Consider the following 18,675-nt stretch of genomic DNA (forward strand, 5'->3'; position numbering starts at 1 on the left):
TCCAGGATTTTTGCCAGAAACGGATTGCGGAACAGAAGTGACATTCTGCAGAATCTGTGCTAAGAAGTAAGAAGTCATCTGAAAATAAATGCCCCTCAACATACTTTACAAGATGTAAATGTAGTAGGATAGTAGATGCAAATGTGAAAGTGTAGATGCAAAAGATGTTAGGCCTATATCCCGTTCAAAGATTGTGTTTAACTTGTGCTTTTAAGAACACTTGTATTTTCTTGTTTTTCATGTCTACTTTAATAAAGAAGTCTCTGGTGGCTAAATGGCCTTCCCCTCCCTCAGGCGGTCTCCCATGGCAACGCCCAACTGACTGGCGCAAGTGAACAGGTCACTGAGGAGTCCTGACAGCCTGGCTAGGGAGATCCATGCTATGCCAAATATAGTGTCACCGCCAAATTGTTTAACTTTCCCACACATGGTGTTCAGAAGTAAGAGTACTGCAGCATACACATTGCGACCATCCCTGTGGGTACATCCTGATTGTCTTTTCCACGGAAGCAAGGCCCAATAAAGAGACCATAATATCAGCCAATCAGAAGTCTGCACTGCGCAATAAATATGGCTTTGTATGTGGCCAGTGGTTTTGTTATTTGTCAAAAAAAAAAGTCATATAGGCCCAATGTGATTGCCAGAATTGCGCAGAATTTGTGTGAAAGTGTGGTCACTTTCACTTAATTTGTAATTGTATGCTAATACTTTTTGTTTTTATTTGTTCCTTTCTCAAAACACTCATTTGAGTGCAAAGGTATAGCCTACTTTCTCCATGTTGTCATAATGTTCCATTGGGTTTTGGTATTGCTGGTTGACAGTGGTCAATAGCCTAAACAGGATGAGAGCCAAAAGTAACAAGGGCAAAACAGGATTTGTGTGACCATTTGGCAAAATCAGTACTCCAATTAACTACTTCCAGGCGTTTATTACCTTGTCTGTTGGCCTCCTTTGTCAATCGGGCTGATGTAGGGACATTATCTTTTGGATATTGAGGGGGGATTATCTCATTTTCACTGATGATTTCACAACCCAAATACAAAAAATCTTACATTAAAATATCTTTGGAAAAACATCTTAAGCTCAAATGTTGGTTTTGATTTACAGTGAATTCTTTACTGAATGCCAAAAACAGATTGGCCCAAGACTCTTTTATGCTTAGGTCAAAGTGGCCTGGCTGATGAAGGCACCCCATAAATTCCAGGGCTGAACGACACCCAACGCTGACTGCGCAGAAGAAAAAGGGACCCTTTGTGGCAGGAAGGATCTCCCGCTTGCAAAGAAAATAAGCATGTCTGAAAGAATTTACATTGAATTTTGGCGGAATATACTTAACATATTCATTAAAATAGAACTGTATTTGTAAATTACCTAAGCCTGTCGATACCGATTTAGCATGACACATCGTATTCCGAACCAATAGTTTATGGGTCGACAGCAGGAGAAGGCTAATTCATTTATATTTCGGCGTAGCATATAGCTAGACGAAAATTGGAAACATATGTACCAGACTTGCTTGTTGTTTTCAAAGTTTCTTTCTTGATTCGATATGACCGTAATTTATTTTGAGTAGTTTCCGTCTTTAAAAAATCTGTCATACAGGGGAAGAAAAGTTGTGTGCATGTGGGTGCATTTAACTACGTTTTGCGCGGCGCCGGCTGGCAGTGAGGAGAAAGCACTTTTTAAAAAACAGGAGGGGCCCAGCTGTCTGATCGACTGCACAAAGGCTTTGGAGTTTGACATCTGATCCGTCCTCGGGTCCGGTGGGTAGGGAGGAGAAGGGAATGACGAACGAGAAGTTAAAAGTAAAGAATGAGGTGGAAAGCTTCTTAGCCGTGGAGACGGAAATGAACAGGGAGCTAGATTTGGCCGGAGTACAGATTCCGGAGGAGGACACCGTGATTGAGAGGGAGGGAGACCCTGCGCTCTCCCATCCAGATGTTTGCAGTAGCTGAGGTGGACTGTATTTGGCCTTAACTGAGTTCAGGTCCTGCGGTGATACTCATAGCACACGGTCTCGAGAGACGACACGACGGCAGTAGCCTGTCCATCACATTTATAGCAGCTGGATTTAGTGTCTTAAATATTTAACTAGCAGGCACCTAAAAAATCCCGATGGAGTGCAGAGCTTTGAAGTTGCACAAATGGTCTAGGGATAGCGGGCAGCCTACAGGATTATGCAGACTGTGGACATCAATGATGCTGTTACTGGCGATACTGGATTGGAATGAGGGTTTTCCGTCCTGGAGAAGGGAAGCGGTGAGTGAGCGCACAGAAAAGGGCATCTAGGTTTACCAAAAAAAAAAAAAAAAAAAAAAAGTATTACTAACGCTTCAGTGATTCTCAAGTTTCAGCTATACTGAATTTATGTCCCACGTGCCGGCTCTGTGCGCCTTCTGCTTTCACATCATTTCGTTTTCTGCTAAAATAATTTTGAAAACTAAAGCAAAAATAAGTTTTGCCTTTGTAAAGACAGATTTCCTGAACAATGCATTTCATTGTCCAAGAAGAAGCAAGAAAGGAGAGATGAAAAGAAGGGAGAAAGGGAGGAGTAAAACAGTGTTGAAGGTCATGGGGGGGCTACTCTTTTCACATGTGGGTGACAGATATTTCTGAAGAGAGAGGAGGAGAGTGAGTGGGGTGTGTGTGCGTATCTGAGAGAGAGGAGTATTCATGTTTAGGGTCCTCATTTGGTCTGCGTATTTTAAGATTTATTTTCTGTTCAAATATCAACAGGTTTTTTTTGTTAGATAAAATACCAGAATCTACTGTCTAGTACCTAATACTGCATACAATTTATGCAACTCTTAGCAATACTGTTTCTCACCACCATGAATAAAGATGCTCACGCTCCTTTTGTTTCTTCTCCTCTATCCCTTTCTCATCCCCTATTACCATATCTTTCTCATCCCTCTTTTCTGTTGTTCCATCCCCCCTCCTTTTCCTTCTTTCTCCTTGTTTCATTCTGTTCCCTACTGTGTCTCTCCTTCCTCCCTTCCCTCTCAATCCTCATGTATCTTCTCCCTGTAGGAGTCGGGAATGACCTCTCTCAGACCGTACGTTGAGATTTCTGGATCCATGAACATTTGGTCTGCAGTGCCACAGTCCCGATCCAAGCGCTATGCCATCAACCCCCTGGGTCAGAAGTGGGAGCACTTTAACATCACCTACAAGTAAGGGAGGGATGTGGTTCAGTTTATCTTTTTCTGGCTCTTTACTCCAGCGCATTAGATTTGAAATGTAGGTTAAATTAATATGAGGTTAAAATGCAAGCTGTCACCTTTAATTTGAAGGTAATTACATCCATATCGGGTGATCCATGTAGGAAATATACACTCAGAGAGCACTTCATTAGTTAGACCTGTACACCAGCTTGTTAATGCAAGTATTTAATCAGCCAATCATGTGGCAGCAGCTAAATTATGTTTTTCAGACCAAATGTCAGAATGGGGAATAAATGTGATCTAAATGACTTTTACCGTGGAATGATTGGTGGTGCCAGACAGGTAGGTTTGAGTACCTGAGAAAATGCTGATCTCCTGGGATTTTCACATGCAACAGTCTCTTGAGTTTGCAGAGAGTGGTGTGAAAAAAACAAAAAAATAAAAAAACATCCAATGCTCAGCAGATCTGCAGGAAGAAACGCATTGTTAATGAGAGAGGTCAGACTGGGCCGGACTGGTCAAAGCTGACAGGAAGGTGACAGTAACGCAAATAGCCACGCAATATAACAGTGGCATGCAGAAGAGAATCTCTGAACACACAATGAGTGAATCCTCTAAGTGGATAGGCTATAGCAGCAGAAGATTTAATAAGTCAAAAAAATATGTCTAATAAATACCTAATAAAGTGCTCACTGAGTGTACATCCCTTTTTATACATAGTCCTCCTTTTAGGGGACCAAAAGTAATTGGAGAGTTGGCTTCTCAGCTGTTTTTGATTAGTCAGATGTACTCAATCGCTTCGTTTGTGCAGGTTTAAGAAAGATTTCAGTATCTAGTCTTAATTCTAGGCTTTTCTTTGCCTTTGGAGTCTGTTATCTCCGTTTGTCAACATGAGGTCTGGAGTTGTGCCAACGACAGTCAAGGAAGCCATTATGAGGCTGAGAAATAAGAAAAAAACAGTCAGAGACATACAGTTGGCCAAACAATATGCTTACCAAAATAAACAGTTTGAAAAATAATTTAGAAGAAAGAGAGCACTGGTGAGCTCAGTAATTGTAGAGGGGCTGGTAAGCACCCCCCCCCCCCTCCCCCACTCATCTCTGAAACATGGTGGTAGTGGTGTTATAGTTTGGACCTTCTATATAAAGAGATGTAATTCTGACATGGATTGTCCAAGATGGAGCCTCTACGCTTTAACCTCATATTCATGATTTCATTTCAAATCCAATGTGCTGGAGTACAGAGCCAAAAGAACAGAAATTGTCCAAATACTTATGGACTGCACTGTACGATCCCCAGCTTCAGTCCTGAGCTGTGTATAAGAGGGTTGTGTGTCCATTTGTCTTTTAGAATCACCAAGTTCCCCAACACTCTGAACAAAGACGACACCCGCAAAGCCATCAACATTGCCTTCACCATGTGGAGTGATGTCTCCCCCCTCTCGTTCACTGAAATCACCCAGCCTAACAAAAGCGCTGACATCATCATTGGTAAGAGAGGGGATATGACAGGAACAAACAATTAACAAAGAAAAAACTTTAAGTTAATTTGATCTAACTTTTTTCAAGATTTTCATTTGCGATATCTGTATTCTTTCGCAATTGTGTTGATGTTTACCATCTTCTTTGCCATATTTTGACTTTTTCTTGTTATTCTGCACTGGCTTTTGAGCATTGTCCATAAATTCAAGTATATTCTATAGTCTTATATTATTTTATATTTTGCTCTGTTTACTATAGAATTCTTCCAGTTTTCAACAGAATCTTCAGTAGTCAAATGAAATGGAAGGCAGAAAAGGGAAGGAGATGCCATACTATTTGTTTAGTAAGAAAATGTGTTCAGAACCAAAGAACTGCGTATGGGAGTCGGTGTAGCTGTACTACAGCGTTTGTATACAGTTGTACTACATTAACCTGGTGTGTGTGTATACAGTTGTGCTGCATTAACCTGGTGTGTGTGTATACAGTTGTGCTGCATTAACCTGGTGTGTGTGTATACAGTTGTGCTGCATTAACCTGGTGTGTGTGTATACAGTTGTGCTGCATTAACCTGGTGTGTGTGTATACAGTTGTGCTGCATTAACCTGGTGTGTGTGTGTATACAGTTGTGCTGCATTACCCTTGTGTGTGTATATACAGTTGTGCTGCATCAACCCGGTGTATGTGTTTATGTGTCTCCAGGCTTCTACACCTTCAACCACACAGACTGCTGGTGGTCCCCACTGCACCCCTGCTTTGACGGATTAAATGGGGAGCTAGCCCACGCTTTCCTACCCCCCCGTGGGGAGATCCACTTTGACAACCATGAGTTTTGGATACTGGGAAAATCACGTTTCAGCTGGAAACAGGGTACTGTGTCTGATCTATTCTAATAACCCCCCCCCCAACCTCGTTTAGCATCAGCTCAGATTTGTATGTTTTTCTCGTTTTCCCTCAGGTGTGTGGCTGAATGACCTGGTCCAAGTTGCTGCACACGAGATTGGCCACGCCTTGGGTCTGTGGCACTCCCGAAATCCCCAGGCATTGATGCACCCTAACGCCACGTACACTGGACAGCGCAGCATCTCTCAGGATGACATCTGGGGTATCCAGCGCCTCTACGGTAGGTACCGGGGGTAGGATATTTGACTATGCGGTGCAGAAAGAGCGTATGACAGAGGGAGTTGGCAATAGTGTGTTAGAGCATAAATATTGTTACAATGGGAATGCTTTACTAGTTATGTCCTGTTCAATTTCAGTCACCCCAATCATCCCATTTACAGTAAGCAAAATCACATCCTCTGGGCAGTGATCTGAAGAAGGGCTGTATCTTACTTAAAATGTGTGTGTGTGTGTGCGTGTGTGTGTGTATGGATAGGCTGCGAGGACAAGAGGCGGGTGTGTGACCCGTGGGCTCGGCTGGGGTTCTGTGAGAGGAGGAAGAGCTTCATGAAGAAGCACTGCCCTCGTCGCTGTGACCTCTGCCATGGTGAGAGCCCTGAAGGCACAGCCTGGCACAGCGCAGACTTACACACGTACAGAGCCAATAACACACTGGAGTTTGGCCTTTGGCTTTATCTGCTCAGATGCAGACTGGGACAGGTGAGATGTTGTCCTCGGTCCCTGGTATGAAGGTTTCCTGGCATCACACTCCCCAGACTGTAGCACTCATTTAACTAATCCACAGAAACCCTCTGTTCTATCTCTTTATATCTTCTCTCTCTTTTTCTGTCTTTTCATTTGCTCTTCTGTAATCTGTTCTTCTGTGTGATGGGCTATAGAACCTCTGGAGGTAGATGTCATGCCAACATCCCCCCCGTCAAACATCAAGACAAAGCTGGTCCCCCGGGGGAAGGTCGTGGGTTTCCGCTGTGGGGCCAAAAATCCTCGAGGGCCCCCAAAAGTCAGGTACTGTTAAAATGTTACCCCTCTGTCCTCCTACGGTCATGCTATATGTGATTATTCTATGCATTCAGGTCTGTCATACATGCCCTGATGTACAATATGCTGGGATGTAATTTGCTTTCTTAATGGTGCTCCGCCTCCGCTTTGCTTATAATATTCCTTCATTTTCTCAGATGTTTCCATTTTTGGTGCTCTCCCTGTAGTACTTCTATAATGGAACATTATGTGACCTGAATTGAAAATGTAAAAAAAATGTCCTTATGATTTCATTTGCACCTTTTGAGCTTATGTTATCTCACAACTTAAAAGTAAGGCAGAAATGGACAATACGTGTGGCTTTATGGGTAACTTCCACTATGTGGAAACTGGCGGGATGGGTGGGCATGAGAGACCGTGGGATGGGCATGAGAGACTGTGTACAGCCAGTAATGCGTGCCCCCCCTTTTCCCCCAGCTGGTACAAGGATGGGGAGCTCCTCTCCACATCCATCCCAGGCTACATCATCATCAAGGACCGGGACCTGCGCATTGTGGCCAACGAGTTCAACGAAGGCACCTACACCTGCAGGGTCCGTCGGCGCGGCAACGTGGTCTCCGCCAACTCCTGGGCCATCCGCTTGAAACCAGAGCACGCCTCCAACAGCTAGGAGTGAGGGACATGAGAGAAGAGGAAGAGAGAGGGGTGGAGGAAGAGAGAGCACTTCAATGAAAGAGCAGAAGGGTAGAAATAATGGGTAAAAGAAAACAGATTCTTGTTCACCTAGTCCATACAACAGGATGTGGGCCCCTTACAAAGTCCTGTTTCTTCTGCACACAGCTATCAGTTGGACAATTTCCACAAGCTCTTCCAGTTATTCTCCAACCAACCTCAACCGGTGGCTATTTAGCCACACTTCACTTTAAGTTGCCGATTTACCTTTCGACTTACACAGCTGCTAAGTATTATGATATTCAGTCACAGTGAGCCAGTGAAATACAATTTCTATGCAAGTATTCACAGTTACAGAGCAATCCATACATTGGACAGCGGTACAGCTTCTGTTCTTTTGGTTCTGTACTCCAGCATATTGGATTTGAAATGAAACAATGAATATGAGATTTAAGTGAAGACTGTCAACTTTCATTTGAGGGTATTTACATCCATATCTGGTGATCCATGCAGTAACCACCCGATCATCATTACATCTCTTTTTATACATAGTCCCCCCATTTTAGGGGACCAAAAGTAATTGGACAGTTGGCTTCTCCACTGTCAGGTGTATTTGATTGCTTCCTTATAAGAAAGATTTCAGGATCTAGTCTTGATTCTAGGCGTTTGAATGCCTTTGGAGCATTGTGAGTGTCAACATAAGGACCAGAGTTGTCAAAGAAGCCATTATGAGGCTGAGGCATAAGAAGAATGTCATTAAGAAGAAAGAGAGCAGTGGTGTATGTTGATTTGCTGTGGGATGAAGTACCATCCAATGAGTTTTGGAGACATTTGTTTGAACTTAAAATTTGTTTGAACTTAAAATTCTTCCGTGCACTTTAGAATAGCCTGTGGCAACTATATACAGCACCACCACCACCATGTTTCACAGATGAGGGGGGTGCTTCTTGGGCAGTTCCTTTTAGCCGATACACTTTGCTCTTGCCAAGTCAATCTTGGTCTCATCTGTCCACAAGCCCCCTTTGCAGGCTCTTAAAGGGACTTCAGACTGTCACCTAGCCAGCTAACTAGTGGTTTGCATCATGCAGTGTAGGCTTTGTAGTTTGTGAAGTCTCCTGTGGAGAATAGTCACTGGCACATCCACGTCTGCCTCCTGAAGAGTGTTTCCGATCTGTTGGACAGGTGTTTGGAGTGTTTTATTTTTTATGGTGAGAATTCTTTGGTCATGAACTGATTCTTTGGCCCACCAGCCCCTTTGCAATTGCTTTCCTCTTAAGGATGTTCACATTTATTTTGGTAAGCCAAATGCTTGGCCTATGGACTGTTTTTTCAGTTTCTTTGACTGTCATTGGCACAGCTCTCAGAACCAGCTAAGAAGCCAACTGTCCAATTACATTTGGTTTCCTAAAAATGGGGGGGGGGTACATATTTCTACATGGATCTCCCAATATGGATGTAAATGCCCTCAAATTAAAGCTAACACACTGAGTCATGGTGCTGGTGTCCAAATACTTATGGACTGCACTGTACCTTAGATTGCATTACAGTACTGTAATGCTGGAGGTAAATTGGTGATTTAATTATAAAGTACTGTGTGTTAGAACTGTGAAAAGGTGCTATATGCAATCTAATAAGTCATTGTATTGCTTGTAACAGACATCACTAATTTAAGTTCATCAACAAACTATTACTTTTTAGCAGAGCTGTAAATAAAACAATACAAACGAATGATGGGTTTCATTTTCTGTAATTTATTTTTAACTTACATTTTCTACTTCTTTTTCTAAATTCCCATTGCAGTATTCTGTATTGTTGAATATGACGGGGTAATGATACCAAAGCCAAAACAGTCATTTGAAACCGAGTCAGGGAAACCGAGCTCTTAGAGCCAGAGTTATACAGACAGTAATAATCCAGACGAACAGATGTACAAAAAGAAGACATATGACGCATCCTAGGTAGAAAGTCACAATTGCATAAAATTATGACAAAAACACTGAGGTTTAAAATCATTGCCCATGACATGATTACAGATGACCAGGCCTGATATCTGCCACATCAGACAGCAGGAAGGAACAGACTATCCAATGACAAAATCAAAAGATCACAACACTTTGAAAAGAAACAAACAAAAGCAAATATTTGTATATTGTCTGCTGTGGCGTTTTAAAATTTTAATGCTAATTCTGAAAATTCTTTCAGTTTTGAGGTTGAATCGCACACTGGAGCCAAGAACTGAAACTGTTAACACCTCGTTTCTGAAACCCTTTGTGACTAATGAAATACAGGCACCCATTAAAAACAGAGTTTAAAACAGTGGCAGCTGAAATGCACACTCTAGAGAAAATTTAAATCAAAGAACTGGCAAAATAATCTCATCTATACACGCAGTAAAATATACAATTGCTAATACAATAATACCAGGAAGATAAAACTAAGACATCCCTGAACACTGAACTGTAGCACACAGATACTGGCCTGTGTGTTCAAAGAGGTGACCTTTCTCAAACAAGGTGAGGAAAGGGCATGTGAGAAGTAGAGACGACCTCAGTAATAACAGTAACTAAACTTCCCTCTCTCCACGCGGGTCTAAGAATGGAGTAGTACGTGGAACACAAAATATGGCTTTCTGGTTATTTTTGCTTTTTAAACATTTTTCTGCTACAGACAACATTCAGCTACATGAGTGTTGGGGGACTGAATGGGAACAATCATGTAGAGACGAGAACAACTTTCATATTCAGCAGTGCTTAAAAATGCCCTCCACCCCTTCATGTCAGCACAAGAGGAGGACAGGAAGATAAAATGCCCTTCCATGGCAGGAATACAACAACCAAAATAAATATGGTTCCAAAACATACATCCATTCCATTTTTCAAGAAACTGATCTTTTCAGATTGGGATAAATTAAAAGTATGCTTTTTAAACAGTGGACAACATTAAGATATAAAGTACAAATGCAATGGCGTAATACCTTCCAATCCCCTGGTACATGCACAACTCCCCAATTACACTAGTGGTAGTGTTAATGGTCAATATACGCTCACCAAGCACTTTATTAGGAACACCTAAACCTACTTATTCATGCGATTATCTAATCAGCCAATCGTGTGGCAGCAGTGCAATGCATAAAATCATGCAGATATTTGTCAGGAGCTTCAGTTAATGTTCACATCAACCATCAGAATGGAGAAAAAAATTTGATTTAAGTGAATTTGATCCTGGAATGATTGTTGGTGCCAGATAGGGTGGTTTGAGTATCTCAGAAACTGCTCATCTCCTGGGATTTTCACAAACAACAGTCTCAAGAGTTTGCAGAGAATGGTGTGAAAAACATCCAGTGAGCAGCAGTTCTGTGGGCAGAAATGCCTAGTTCATGAGAGAGGTCAGAGGAGAAGGGCCAGACTAGTCAAAGCTGACAGAAAGGTGACAGTAACGCAAATAACAGTGGTATGCAGAAGAGCATCTCTGAATGCACAACGCATAGAAGACTAAGTCTAAAAAATAAGTCTAAGAAATACCTAATAAAGTGCTCACTGAGTGTATATCACTGTGAACTGTGAACTGTGAACATCCCATGAACATCATCATTGCAGTCGAATTTGAAATGTCCACTGATTGCCTTTCTGTGGTCTGTGGTCACTGCTTGCAGGATAGTGTTTTTCTCTTGGTGTGTGTGTGTAGTGTGTGCGTATGTGTGTGTGTGTGAGAACACGTATGAATGAGTGACTACGCGTGATATTGGCGGTGAGACACAAGGAAAGGGGAGGCAGAAGAGAGAAGTGGCAGGGGCGCACCGGACCACATGCTCCAGGAGGGGGCAGCACCCAGCTTCATGTCCTCAAGGACCCCCACCAAAAACATTCAGATGAGTTCTTCACCTGTCTCAAAGGTAAGGCAATATCCGTATGTACACACACACACACACACACACACACATACTGTACATACATACATGCAGACTGCACAGAAAGCAGAGCCCCGTGATTGCAGGCCACTTCTCCTCCGCCTCGCTGCAGAATGTCCAGTGGCATGTTCACCATCACCAGCAGACTCACCGCCGGCTGTCGCTTATCTCACGAGTTTACCTCTGCCGCTCCCCTCCACGTCCCGGCGGGGAGGAGTAAGGAGCAGGGCCGCTGGAGACTGCTGAGTGAGGAGGAGGGAGGAGCAGGGCTGCTGTAGGATGCAGAGCGGGGAGGAAAGGGCGTTAGTCCTCGTCTTCGTCCTCCTCATCCTCGCTGATGGTGTACCCGCGGGAGGCGCTGTGGTGCGGGGGGGAGGGGGGAGGGGAGGTCTTGCTGAAGAAGGGCAGGCGGAAGGTGGGGGAGGGGGAGCGCTCCCGCGTGGGGCTGCTGTCGGGGCTCTGTCTCGGGCTGATGGCCTGGAGCATCCGGCCCTTTCCCTCTTTCAGCATGTGCTTCTGCGGAGAGAGACAGAGTGCACTTTACACCAAAGAGCAGTGCCCACTCCTGATGAATATTTGCTGTCTAATTATTATTATTATTATTTTTATACTGGTTCAGAAAGGTAAGGGGCTGGTTTGATTTTATCCACACAAATGGCACAATATTTTGGCAACAATGGAAAGCTCCCTTCATGCTGACAAGCCAGTGGGAGCCCAGTGAATTCTTAGAATACTTTGAGAAAGAAAGGGTGTGGGGGGATAGATGTTAAGAAACATTGACAGCGAATGTAGGGGAGAGAGAGGAGCCAGAAGAGGGAAATGGAAGGGAATGGGAAAACGTTAAAGACAGCAGAAACCTGTTTGTCTCTGGAACACTGACTGTGCCTAACAACATTTCCCATACACACTGACTGTGCCTAACAACATTTCCCATACACACTGACAGTGATGAACAACATTTCCCATACACACTGACAGTGACTAACAACATTTGCCATACACACTGACAGTGATGGACAACTCCTCCCTTGGCCCCTTCTCTCTCACCAGTGCCCCCTCTGGGCCAAACATCTGCAGGAAGTTGCCGATGAACTCGCGAGACTTCTCCTCCCACTTCTGGATGAGGTCGATGCTCTTCTCCTCCACTTTCTGCACAAACTCCTTAGAGCGCTCCTCCACGTCCCGGACCTTACGTTTCACCTTGTCCACGCGCTCCTGCAGGTGGTACTTCTTCTCCTGGCAGACAGAGGGCGACAGAAGGATATCTAGTTCTCCTTCATGAACTGCATTCATTTAGATAGTATTTTACACCTTTTAAGCTCCCCTCCCTTTCCTTGTGTGGACTGGACTCACATTTATGAAGCTGACGTTGAGTTCTTTGGCAGTGTAGCCTCTCTGTAGGTTGCGTCGTACGTATACGTCGTAGTCACGGACGATGCGCGTGATGATGTCAGAGGTGGAGATGCCTTCTGTTCTCTGGGTGGGGGCAAACATGCCTGAGTGGGAGGGAGAGAAGAAATCAAACACTATCTGCCTAGGACACGCAAGGTCGGTGGTTCTAATCCAGGTGGAGCCACAATGATATCCGCACAGCCGTTGGGCCCTTGAGCAAGGTCCTTAACCCTGCATTGCTCCAGGGGAGGATTGTCTCTTGCTTAGTCTAATCAACTGTACGTCGCTCTGGATAAGAGCATCTGCCAAATGCCAATAATGTAGTCTAATCAACTGTAAGTCGCTCTGGATAAGAGCATCTACCAAAATGCCAATAATGTAATGTAATGTAATATCTGCCTGTCTGACAGAGGCTCAGACATCATACACACTATCTGCCTGTCTAACTGAGGCTCAGACATCATACACAGTATCTGCCTGTCTAACTGAAGCTCAGACATCATACTCATTATCTGCCTGTCTGGCTGAAGCTGACTAGCCATGATACCCACCTGCTTCCTTGATGTGCTTGTAAACATCGTCACTCCCTGCAGAGGAGTATGGGATATCATCGTGGGCGACAAAGTCAATCTGAGGAGTATCAACAGAGATGGCAAATTACACAAGAAATACAGAGCTTTAACAGCTAACAAAACGTTTCCACAATGTTGCTGCCATGGAGTGACAATGTCATACCATTGACTAGGCATTCCAGTAACACTGTGAGAACATTATTTTGTGTTTGCTGGGTATGAATGGCATCCTTTTCTGAGTGAAATCAGTTTGGTGGTTGTGTCTCTCTCTTACCCGGTGTTTAGCGAGGAACTCTGGCGTGAGCGTCCAGGGCGCGTTGCGCACCACTTCGTCCACGTACCGGCAGTGGCTGACCGCGTCATAGCGCTCGTCTTCGTTCATGACGGTGAAGCCCTTGAACTTGTGCGTCAGGTCGTCGCTGCACACTGTGGAGGGAGTGTGGGTATTATACAGACCTGCTCGGTGTGCTTAGTGCCCCGAGAACAATGGCAGCTATGAGAGTGCTGGTCACGCAGCAGAACATTCTAGTTCAAAATAGAACGAGTGACGGAACAGCGCACACCTCTTTACACTGTTCAGACACAGACAGCTGGACAGTTAAAGAATCGTCATGAACAGGTAGGTAGACATTATCAGGTGGAAGACGGACAGTAGGCCACACAGAGAGAGAGGGGGGAAAGCCGTGCTCCTCACCGCCCACGATGAGGTGCGTGTTTGGGAAGAGCCCTTTAGCCTGCATCAGAGCGCGGGCGTGTCCCGAGTGGAACAGGTCAAAGATCCCATCGGCATACACTCGCACTGCTCGGTCCGCTGCAGAGGAAGGGAGAACAGGGGGTTTACCATGGACGCTACTTAACCCCCCCAGGGACAGTCTCTGACCTGGGCATAGCTGCAACAGCTACGGGCAATGGTGTCATTTTTACACACAGTCCGTTAAATAAGTTACAGCCCTGAGAAAGGGAGACTACACAGCCACAGATATCTCAGAGATCCCATTGGTGAAGCAACAAGGGGTTGTCACAGTAATTCCTTTTTCATCAAACAAATGGCATATTCAGTGTAAAGAACCACTGAAAATCACCTATGCTAGATTAGCTAAGGAAATTCCTTGTCTGTGATGCTGTGATATTTTGTTGGATCTACGTGGGCGTGTGAACAGAGGGGGCACTCACATGGGGTACCTTTCTGTGCCTCCTCCATGCTGACACGCTGGTAGGGCGTGGTCGCAGGCTCCAGCTGGTCAGCGAAAGGGGCGGGGTCTGTCAAGCCCTGAAACACACACACACACATACTCTCCGTTACGACAGCAGGATGTGGAGAAATAGATCGAGCATCCAGATTAAGTGTTAGTCACTGGTGCACTGACGCAGCCCACAATCCAATCACATTGTTTGTTCTCAGTCCTCGTGCAGGGAGGGAAGACATCCTTCAGCAGGGTCTTCTCTCTCTCCGTGCACAACAGTGACCCCTCTGGTTGTTTCAGTGCCTGCACCATGCCTGTGCCAGCTGTGGTGTAGTAATGGGCGCACAGCACAGCCTGTGCACCGCAGAGGGAGAAATGGCTGCACATGCTTCAGAGAGCACAGAACCTACTCTGCCTCTCTTCCACTGAAAGAGGATGTTGCAGTGATGGGATGGGCCTACAAATTCAATATGGTAAGTCCAAGTTAAGAGGAAACGTAGGGGAAGGGACACTTTTATAAAAAAGACAACCTCCCTCCCTCACTCACCACAGTGAGGCGTAGGGCCTTCCCTGGCCTCTCTCCCTCCTCTGCCTCTCCATTGGATCCTTCCTTCCTCCTCTTCCTTGAAAGCAATCGCTCGGAGCTGTGAGCCTCCATGTCTGGCAAAATAGAGGTGGAATGCACACAGTCAGAAACCTTTTTTTTTTTTACCACTAGATGGCACCTTTTGATGACTGGAAAATCTGAATTTATGTGTATTACCCACATAACGCAATCTGATATTTGATATCCGCTTACCAAGGACTGCAATATATGTGAGAACGATGGAAATTGCACAATATGTTTTTTATGGAACAAGAATGTACTTTTGTTGGTTGGGAAGCATGCAGAGATGTGGGAGAGGGGCGCCGTGCAAGCGTTACCAGGGATTTTCAAAAGTGGAATTCAACAATCATTTCTTTATTTCCCACACTTCCAGTTCAACTGTCTTGTGTAATAATGGCTGTTCTGTGCCTACTTTGGCTGTGGGAACATATCCAAAACCCTACAGAAGCTTGTTACATAAGCAAAACAAAGCTCTGAAAAATCTTTTCAAGTCAGGGGTTTACAACTCCGCCGAACCGCACTGAAACCTGTCAGCTCTGAGGGGACGTGAGCGACATTACACCCATGCTGGACAGTCAGGAGAATGATGAGATTTCTATAAGCTACCATTTTACCCAAATACAGCTGACTACATGCCTACAAAATGCAGCTACATTGTGATGAACAGATCCAACAAACACACATACACATACTCAAATTAGAGACGTTAAATATGTGTAACATCCGGATTAGGATCCTAATGAGTCTTTTTCGCACGATTATCAGGATTCTGCAGGATGTTTTGGCTCCGGTTTCCTCCCCGGTTTCCTCTGTCATCCCCCGAAGGTTAACGAACTAAAAAGGTGAGGCCAGGTGAGCTGCACTCTTGTGAACCTTGCCAGTTAAGCTCTCCATTTGCACATGCTAACCAGTTTATGTGATTACAACATACGCCATCTCATCAGCTCCTCTGTCAAAAGCAGCAGGCCTTCTTAAGAACAGAAATGAAACCGACCGCTATGTTCACGTTAAATGATTGTAGAGGGAATTGTTCGGCGATAACAGACTGAGACATAGAAATTCAGTAAAGTACATATTAGAGGCTTTTCTTGAACATCGACTGATCCCATTTGAGACTAGCTGGTTTTTTAATCACTCTTTCTGCCCCTGTGTATATAAAGTAATTTTAACATTAAATTGTCATTAATCCTTCTGATGAAACTTCTTTTGGCAATTTTCATGTTGATTGCTCTCACCTTTATCAATTATTTGCAAATTGTATATGGACATTTTTAGGCATATCAACTATTTAATTTGATAGAAACCTACTTGCTTTGATTGCAGATGTTAAACCAGAGGAAATAGAATTCTTGATCATACACTCAAATATTTGAAAGTTGAGTTCCTGATCAGAAATGAGAACTGTCGGAACCAACTGGATTTTTTTTTACCTCATGCCGTTCAGAACTTACTGTTAAAGATTTTAGCGATAACATACAAAAAATGGAAATTATTACGTTACGTCAGTATGCTAGAAATAATTTACAAGGGCAAATAATGTACGTGAAGTATGACGATATCGGCACGCTAGAGGTTAAAGTGGTGCCTATTTTTATTTAACAAGCCACGCAGGCTAGGTACAAGGAGAGGTACAGAATGTTTTTGCGCACACCAGGCACAATTTTCTGATTGGTCTACAATCCCATGTGACAGTTATAGCCCCATCACAGATGAAAACAGAAAGTATGCAAGTAGAAAAGCAACATGTCCATCCTGTGATCCTTGTTTTATTTGTTTTACCTGAGTCGTGGCTAGCATACACAGAAGTAACCTTGAGCTTTGCAGCTGGCGATCATAACCTCTAAATTCAGCTATAACGTGAATTCTATTCACATACTTTATAGCAAGCTGGTTAAATCGATTTTTTGTGTACAAGATGTACAAAACGCTGTTGTCACCACGAGATACTGCTGTGATGTGCCATAGTGTCTCTGATGAATAACGTTACTGCAAAGTTTTATAGTAGCAGTAATCATAGCTAGCTTCCTAGCTACATTTGCAGTTTAGCAATACGGCTGCTACCAAACTAGGGGTCAAATAAGAATTCTGATACAAGTTGGCCAATTATCCTCTGTTGCACGTCTGCCTGAATTCTCCCAGATTGCATGAAAGAATGTTTTTTTTTTTTGCTTGCTTCTCAGTAGCAAACAGGCTAGCTAGCTAACTCGTTCGAGAACACCGAGGTCCAGACAAACCTGAGTCCCGTGCGGCGAATCGGTGTCCGGAGTGAAGCGATATGAGCGGGCCTTGAAATATCAGTGCAGTCCGAGCTCTTTAGGTTTAGCTGTGAAATACTAGCTGTAATTGTTTATATCAGAGTTGTATCCGAATTACCTTCTGAACTGGGTTAGACAGTCACTAGTCTTGAGTTGACAGCTGCACAGGAACTACAACAACCCGACCTGCACTTACAGTAGGAAGTGACGTTCCGCAGTGACACGCAGCGCTTTTCATTAGAGCGTACAGTCCACCCCGTTTGCGAATGTAAGTGTGCTGCCTCCTGGTGGCTTAAACCCCGCAGAATTAGGGTGTCTGAAGTAACCTATTTAGGTACAATCCACATTCAATGACTGAAACTTGAACGGACAGAATGAACAATTTGGAGGCAAACCCTAACAGTGCTTACTTCAGAGCCAATCATTCAAGAGGCTTAGGCTTGGGCTTGGTCGTTTAATGTGACTATTTACTGAAGTGCAATTGATCTTCGATAAGCAAGAAGGTATTATACAGTGGATAGAAAATGAATACACCCCCTGAACATTTTTTCAGATTTACTTGACATATAGCCTGTAATTAAAGTGCAATTAATCTATGTGTTTTTTCTACAAATCTACATACAGTACTTAACCTTTTCAAAGTGATAAACCAATTAAAAAATTGTTTTAACATTAATTAAAAATGAACAATTGCAATAAATTGGTTTGATAAGTATCCACCCCCTTTACTGAATCATCCCATAAACTATCTCAGGAAATGGCTAATTGCCTTCAAGACCAAACAATAGCTAATTGCCCCACACCTGTGTGAAATCACAGCAATGAACTTGATGACATGAATAAAAACAGCTGTTTACCGTGGTCCCTTAGTATGCAAGAGCAGTCTCACTGAAAGGCAGAAGCATGGGCTCCAAAGCTCTCGCAAAAGAAATCTATGACGAAGTTGTGGAAAGGTACACATGAGGTGAGGGATATAAGAAGATTTATAAGGCTTTGAAGATACCTTGGAGCACTGTTAAGACCATAATTAAGAAATGGAAAGTACATGGCACCACTCACAGTCTGCCAAAATCGGGGCGTCCGTCTAAACTGGATGACCGGGAGAGAAGACAACTGGTCAGAGAGGCTACCAAGAATCCAATGGCAACATTGAAAGAGCTCCAGGAATAAAATATAAAATAAAAAATGGCCAACAGAGGGAAACTTGTGCATCATACAACTATATCAAAGATATTGCACACATCTGGCCTGTATGGAAGGGTGGCAAGAAAAAAGCAATTTCTCAAAAAGGTCCACCAGGAGGCCCGCTTGAAATTAGCAAAAGAACACCTTGGGGAACCTGCAACAAACTGGCAGAATGTTTTGTGGTCTGATGAAACCAAAATAGAACTTTTTGTCATGAATGCCAAACGCAATGTTTGGCAAAAACTCAACACCGCTCATCACCAAAAAAATACCATCCCGACTGTGAAGCATGGTGATGGCAGCATAATGTTATGGGGATGTTTCTCATTTAAAGGGACTGGGGAACTTGTCAACATTGAAGGGAGGATGGATGGGGCC

The 18,675-nt window shown here is 43.8% G+C and overlaps 2 protein-coding genes across 4 annotated transcripts; one reads left to right on the top strand and one right to left on the bottom strand.

The window, feature by feature from the left end:
- The first annotated feature begins 1,784 nt into the window (after positions 1–1,784).
- On the top strand, positions 1,785–7,193 carry mmp23bb (matrix metallopeptidase 23bb). The gene is made up of 8 exons (XM_061216526.1): positions 1,785–1,898; positions 3,031–3,173; positions 4,515–4,654; positions 5,345–5,512; positions 5,601–5,765; positions 6,021–6,131; positions 6,424–6,550; positions 7,001–7,193. Exons 1-8 carry the CDS (start codon positions 1,785–1,787, stop codon positions 7,191–7,193), a joined length of 1,161 nt encoding a protein of 386 aa, XP_061072510.1.
- Positions 7,194–8,926: 1,733 nt separating this feature from the next.
- Positions 8,927–17,305, bottom strand: pcyt1ab (phosphate cytidylyltransferase 1A, choline b). 3 transcript variants are annotated; one of them, XM_061216959.1, is made up of 9 exons: positions 17,231–17,305; positions 14,798–14,910; positions 14,240–14,336; positions 13,761–13,877; positions 13,341–13,492; positions 13,046–13,124; positions 12,456–12,598; positions 12,150–12,338; positions 8,927–11,618 (listed from the first exon to the last, which is right to left on the bottom strand). In XM_061216959.1, the coding sequence occupies exons 2-9, from the start codon at positions 14,906–14,908 to the stop codon at positions 11,406–11,408; spliced, it is 1,101 nt and encodes a 366-aa protein (XP_061072943.1). In that variant the 5' UTR covers positions 14,909–14,910; positions 17,231–17,305; the 3' UTR covers positions 8,927–11,405. The 3 variants fall into 3 exon arrangements, with proteins under 3 accessions (XP_061072943.1, XP_061072944.1, XP_061072942.1); XM_061216960.1 differs by having other exon boundaries at positions 14,249–14,336; positions 17,092–17,298; XM_061216958.1 differs by having other exon boundaries at positions 17,092–17,298.
- Between the last annotated feature and the right edge of the window lie 1,370 nt (positions 17,306–18,675).

This window comes from Conger conger, chromosome 13 (genome assembly GCF_963514075.1).
Source record: "Conger conger chromosome 13, fConCon1.1, whole genome shotgun sequence".
NCBI classification, from domain to species: domain Eukaryota; kingdom Metazoa; phylum Chordata; class Actinopteri; order Anguilliformes; family Congridae; genus Conger; species Conger conger.